This window comes from Channa argus, chromosome 21 (genome assembly GCF_033026475.1).
Source record: "Channa argus isolate prfri chromosome 21, Channa argus male v1.0, whole genome shotgun sequence".
NCBI lineage: Eukaryota > Metazoa > Chordata > Actinopteri > Anabantiformes > Channidae > Channa > Channa argus.
In genome coordinates this window covers 1306018-1312017 of record NC_090217.1, presented here as the reverse complement: position 1 = coordinate 1312017, position 6000 = coordinate 1306018, and the positions used below count along the sequence as shown (strand labels likewise).

Here is a 6000-nt window from a genome sequence, read left to right as displayed (position 1 = left end):
TGAGACATGGAACCAACAGCCGCATGACGACGTCCTCAGCTCTGTCCTACAGGCTTCTGTGAGTGGCTCCAGCTTTTGCATCAGCAACTCCACACCGAGGTCAGTTCGGCAGAAAACATGCATTATGATACTTTAAGATCATTTTAATCTTATAACGACACTTCGATAAGTTCTTTAACTGCTGAAACAAGTCATCAGTACTTCATTCTATCTTTTGTAGATCGGACATACGCACACAATGAAACACAACAGGTGTAACTGCAACATTTTATTTTGTTCCAACACACGCACACATTAAAACTCTGTGACACTGATCCGAGTTCAGGATCTTTCCTCATATGTTAAGTGACACACTGCACAAGAATGGCACCAATGACTTACAAGTTTGACTGGACACACACTAAGCAAGAGAAAGAAGAAGTGTACAGTGCTGAGCTTTCCCACATTGTCTGCAGTTTGTCTGCAATTTTATTTTTTCACCGTTTGTACCAAAGTGCATTTCTCCACGTCTACACTACGCTTCTGTCATTTCCGTCAACTCCAAAGCCCCCCCACCCCCCACCCCCCCAAAAAACAAAGCATTAGTCATGAGAGAACTTAACTTCTGGCTCAGGTAATGATGACTTACACATACAACTTTTAAAAACCAACCCTCTAAACAAACATTCCACAAGAATTACATCGTAATGACAAGTAGAAAGAGTAGTTAAGCAGTAGTAGTAGTAGTAGTATGTACAGTACATTTGATATCTAATAGTGAAACCATTTAGATCAAGTGACGCTGAACCTCTGCAGCTGTTTGAACTCCAAGGCCACAATGACGAGTCCTTCAGCAGGTGAATACAAACATTCCTTCATTCACTCATTGTACAGTATAGATACAAGGTGCCGTCACAATAACGAAGACAGCAGTTGAAAGCAGCTTTTCCTTTTGTTAACGTTTAGTGTTTGGCTATATACACGTATGTGTGTGTATATCTGGCATTTATTAGAACATGTTCTGATATCTGTTAAACTGCTACTGCATTTACCAATGAATGAAACGATGGAACATTTTGTTATGTGGTCGAAGTAACACAAAGAGCAGTTTTTGGGTTGTGAAACCTTTTTTTGAATTTGGACCACAGCTGCCAATAAAATCAAGACACTGTGTTCACAAGTTTAGTTTTGGGAGCGATTTATCTGATTTAAAAAAAGGAATAAAATGGGGCATTCGGCATTAAAGCGTCTTTATCCACAGCCTGGTTGGTTTCCTGTGGATGCAGAGCCTCAAACATCAGTCAGTTTATAGGAATGTTTGGCAGAATCGTAGCACGGCACCATTTTGTTATGAAGACTATGTCTATAGTACAATAAAATGAAGGACAATCTTAAATTAATTCTGTGACATTAACCGTCCAAAAAAAAAAAAAAGGTGTTGAGTTCTTGGGCAAACCTTGTGCTCAACTCTTATTTACTATTGACTATGTAAATTCTAGGGTTAAAAAAAAAAAACACTCATACAGTGATCAGGGAAGTGACAAATGTGGACTTTGTCCTTCGAACCAAATACTATTGTAAATGACTATTGGTTGTAATTGGCAAACATAGTGCTTCAGAAAACCCCCTTAGAACGGTTTCCTGTACAGCAGTCGAGGCTGAGACTTGAAGAGGGACTGAAACCACGAAACTAAATTCACTGAGATACACTATGGCAGTAGTGTTATCCTCAAAGTAATGTAAAGCTAATCCTTTATAGACCCTTCAGAGGTTTTCTAATAGAAACCTGAATGATATGAAAAAATGTCTGCCCAGCTTAATCAGGGTCACGGTGTACAGCTTCACTCTGTACCTGAGACAATCTTCAAAGTCCACCCACAATTCATGAAATGTCAAATTGTAATTTATCCAAGTTACACATTTTAGATAAGAACATGTTCTCTGTGCCTGCTGGATCAGATGGTGTTGGAGAAACCAGTACTGCACAGTGTGGCCATTAGAGATGAGGTTCTCTGTGGTAATAACAGTTTTTGTTTCAGTAAGACTAATTTTAGAATAAAAATAACAAAAATAAAAAAAAAACACACAAAGACATGATTTTGACTATCATGTAACATGTTACCACTGTTTTTGCTGGAGCCTAAAACCAATCCAAAGCGTTGCATTTGGAGCGCTATGACCAACAGTAGGGGAAAAGGGGGAAAAAGTTAAAATAACACTACAACCAGATTAATTTATTACCTATTTGTGCTAACTAGAGTGAAGTTTTCACTCTCTGTAAAAACGTTCTGTGAAATGGAAACTAAATAAACTAACTTCCTGCTTTAGGGTGAGTTCTCCAAATTCTTCTTTATTTCAGTCATGTTCGGGCCCTGGACACATGCTGAGCAGATATGTTTCTGTCTTTTTCCTACTCACTGTGATTTTAAGTGGTTCTGGAAGTGTTTCTGTCTTCGCATAAATACTGTCAGTCTGATACAGTCCAGAGTCCACAGTCCAGTTTGTCCTCCACAGTCACAAGCAGCAGCAGAAAGTCTTTCCTTCCTGTCCTGAGGCCTGAGTGCAAGTCCAAACTCCAGCTCTGCAGCTTCTGACTGGTTTTGTGACCTTCACTTCTTGTTCAGATGTTTCATGATGTGATGGATGAAACAAACATTTCCTCTGAGCATGTTCCAGCTGCAGCTAAAACAATATCATTCTGCTGTTTGCACCTTTTGACCAGAACAGAAACTCTGAATTTTGGAAAGCATCTCCAAGCACTAATAAAAAGATTAAAAACTATAATTGGCTTCGAATTGTAAAATTTTGTGCTCCTTTAGTTTCGTCGATCGCTGGGTTCTAGTGAATGTTTTCTGTGCAGCAGTGCTGGCAGTTACTTGGTACCTTTGGACCTAATCACGTCACAGCTCCGTGTTCATTGTGTTTGGCAGTGGGTCACGCTGCAAACAAGCCAGGAAAGCTGCACTCTGCGGGACGGACAACGCTAATAACGCTAAGAACTAAATCTAGGCCAGTGTGTTTGCTGGTTTTTCAGCGACTCCTGAGATTAAAAAAAAAAAACAAATGAAAAGAAAAAAGTGCTGACTCAGTTCCACCGGCTCGTCGTCTGATCGAGGACAGACTCAGTGTAGACGTCCAGTCTCTGCACGAAACTCGTTCACACTCCTCCGACCCCACGGTGACGTGAATCAGTCCAGTTCAGAGAGCAGGGTTGTGGCTGAGCATGTTGGTCAGTCAGTGAAGGCTCCTTAAGGCAATTTTCCATCCCATGCTTTAACACCAATTCAAACGAAAAACTGGATTCTTTTGTTGTCTTTTTTTTTAATATACTGATGATGAAGCGGATCTTCTTCTGCAGAGAATGGATGCCTGAAGCACAGGAGGCTGGACATGTTCACAGTCTGCAGGATGAGGGACAGGGAGGACGGATACATCATGAGCATCAGGAGAATGGGTGAAGAGTTTACAGTGTTTAGTTTGATTTGTCAGCAGTTTCACACAGTTGTATTTGGTTTAAGTTTATACAAAATAAACGAAAAAGACAACGTTTTTCCCATCCCCCAAATCCAAAGGACGGTTCTTTAAAGCAAACAAGAAACTTCTCAATAGTGGACTTCAATGGTGATCATTTAGATGGTGATTAATGTAAAAAAAGGAACTTGCAGTTGTAAACACAATGTGAGGATTTGGCTAAAAAGCCATCAGTTATAAAGAGGAAGTTACAGATCAAACTAGAATGAGACATGTGTGAAGTTTGACTGACTCACATCTGAAGGAGTCTCATCATTATGTCTTGCTTGCGTTCTCATAGATGACATCAGAGGTGATGGACTGCTGCTTCTTCTTTTGCCACATTAACAGGACACACTGATGGATGAACACATACTGCTCCTGCACAAAGGGTCAGAGCAGCTGCTTAAAGCCAATGATGTGAGATGACCAATGGAAACAACTACACACACAGAGTAAATGGATCTTTTACTGGATTCATCAGAGCTGAAATGATTCCTTGAGAAACTTACTAACATTTAATATAATGTGGACAATTATTACTGATGCAGAGACCGAGACAGGAAGACTGGTGATGAGGAGTCTGGGAATACAAAAACCTGAAAAAACCAAACCAGCCAACCACACTTTCACATCAGTGTTTCTACACAAACTTAAATAATGTTGATGTCTTCTGTTGGTTTTCTGTTGGTTTCTCAAGCAGAAGTATTTTGTTGTCTGCCTCTAAAACACCACAAAACAAATACTGAGTGGATGAAGTGCTTTGGAAACACATCTGCATTTCTAAGGTTTCAGTTCTGAGACAAAAGTAACTGTACATTCTAGGATTTAATCTTTTCTGACTGTGGTGCCATCACTTCTATCCAGCAGCTCTGCCATTATTTCTACCTGAATTTTTAGGTTTTAAAGGGCGACTTCACCAAATTTCAACTCTATCTATGGCTTTAGGTTAGTGTGTAAATGAACATAAACCTCTTTCTGACTTCCCTATATTAAAATAGGTTTCTGCTTCTAGCTGAAAAACTCCTCCCAATAACCTCAACTGGAGGAATTTTTCATTGTTAGGAGTTTGGATAATGTCATCTGGAGCAGCTCTGGAAAAGCAGGTTGCCCGTGATTACAAGCTCCATAGTGTGAGCAACAAGGCGACATAATCTGAACTGAAGGTTCCTCCAAGTGATGTCATCTGGAGGCATTTTCTGGCTAGATGTAGCAAGAAATGTCAGTATAGGGAAGCCAGGGGCCAGTTTAATGGCATTCATTTACATGTCCTACTTGAACTAGAACCAAAAGAAGCTCAATATGTTGTTCAATATGAATTAGATGTCCTTTAAGTTGAGACTGTCAGAAAGGTGATAGTTCTGTGGTAAAGGCTGGACTCAGGGTGGGGGTGGTTCTAAAGTTTTGCCCCTGTCATTCAGTTTCAATACAGAGGCCAAAACTTTAGAACCACTCCTAATGTAATGTGCTCCAGTACGACCCCAACACACTGATCCACCTGAGAATGTGATTAAGTCTTGATGCAGTCTGGGTATTTACGCCACCTACAGCACTGAAATGATCAAGTCCTCTAGAAACAGCCATAACAGTAAATTAGGGGAGCGTTCACCTCAGTCTGGACCATGGAGAGACGGTGGGATCGCATTTCAGACACCATCCCCAGGATGTCCACGAATTCGTGTTCTCGAATGTGCTGGATCAGACGATCCAGAGCGATGAAGGTCCCCGTCCTCCCGACTCCAGCACTGAACACCACAGACAAAGACGGCATTAATCAGGCACATCATGGCTAATACTTCATCTGTGTTGCTGCATATTTATGGCTTTAACATTTGGGAGGATCTGATCTCTTCACTATAGTCCCGGTGTCCCTACAAATGATGGTTCTGTGGACGCAGATTGCTACTGACTGCTGTTTATTCCTTGGTGAGTGTGAAGAGTTCCCAACATTCCCCGTGTGTGCTGTGTTGGTCAGTCACATACAAACTGGTGTCTGTTTCACTAACCCACTAACAGACGAGTAGTGGCTACGACGCTTTTTCTCTCCACAGCTTTTAAATGATGTCAGTCAAAAAGCATCTTACCACCAGTTCAGTTTAGTGGTTTTGAGAAAAAAAAATTCTAACATCACTAAGAACTTAAAATCAGCTTTGGGACAGAAACGTTGCTGTGTAGTTAATTATTGCTTATGGACTGTTTATGTTCTTAGCTTCTTTTAATTAAAACCCTTTATTGTGTGTGAACAGGCCTTCAAAGACCTCGTCTTGACCTGCAGTGGACTATGATGGGGTCTTTGATCCTGTTGGCCTGCTGCCGGACGATGTGGACAAACTGCAGTATGCTCTCGATGGCGTTGACCGTGGGGACACCGTGATCTGGCCACGAGGTGTAGTTCAGATGGAGGATGTCCTGAGTCTCATCAGCCTGCAAGAAAACATTTGTTTTTCAAACACAGGATTCATCAGTTGATTCTTCACAGTAACTAGGCAGAAATCAGCTTCTCTCCTTGAA

The 6000-nt window shown here is 41.0% G+C and overlaps 1 protein-coding gene across 5 annotated transcripts in view; it reads right to left on the bottom strand.

Moving 5' to 3' along the window:
- Positions 1-255: 255 nt before the first annotated feature.
- Positions 256-6000, bottom strand: part of ptpro (protein tyrosine phosphatase receptor type O) — a 38251-nt gene continuing 32506 nt past the window's right edge. For all 5 annotated transcript variants that reach the window (XM_067491158.1, XM_067491157.1, XM_067491159.1 and 2 more), the window contains 4 exons: positions 5759-5913; positions 5099-5234; positions 3747-3870; positions 256-3380 (listed from right to left, as the gene is read on the bottom strand). In XM_067491158.1, coding sequence (XP_067347259.1) covers positions 3766-3870; positions 5099-5234; positions 5759-5913 — 396 coding nt within the window. In that variant the 3' untranslated portion in view covers positions 256-3380; positions 3747-3765. The remainder of the gene's footprint in view (positions 3381-3746; positions 3871-5098; positions 5235-5758; positions 5914-6000) is intronic.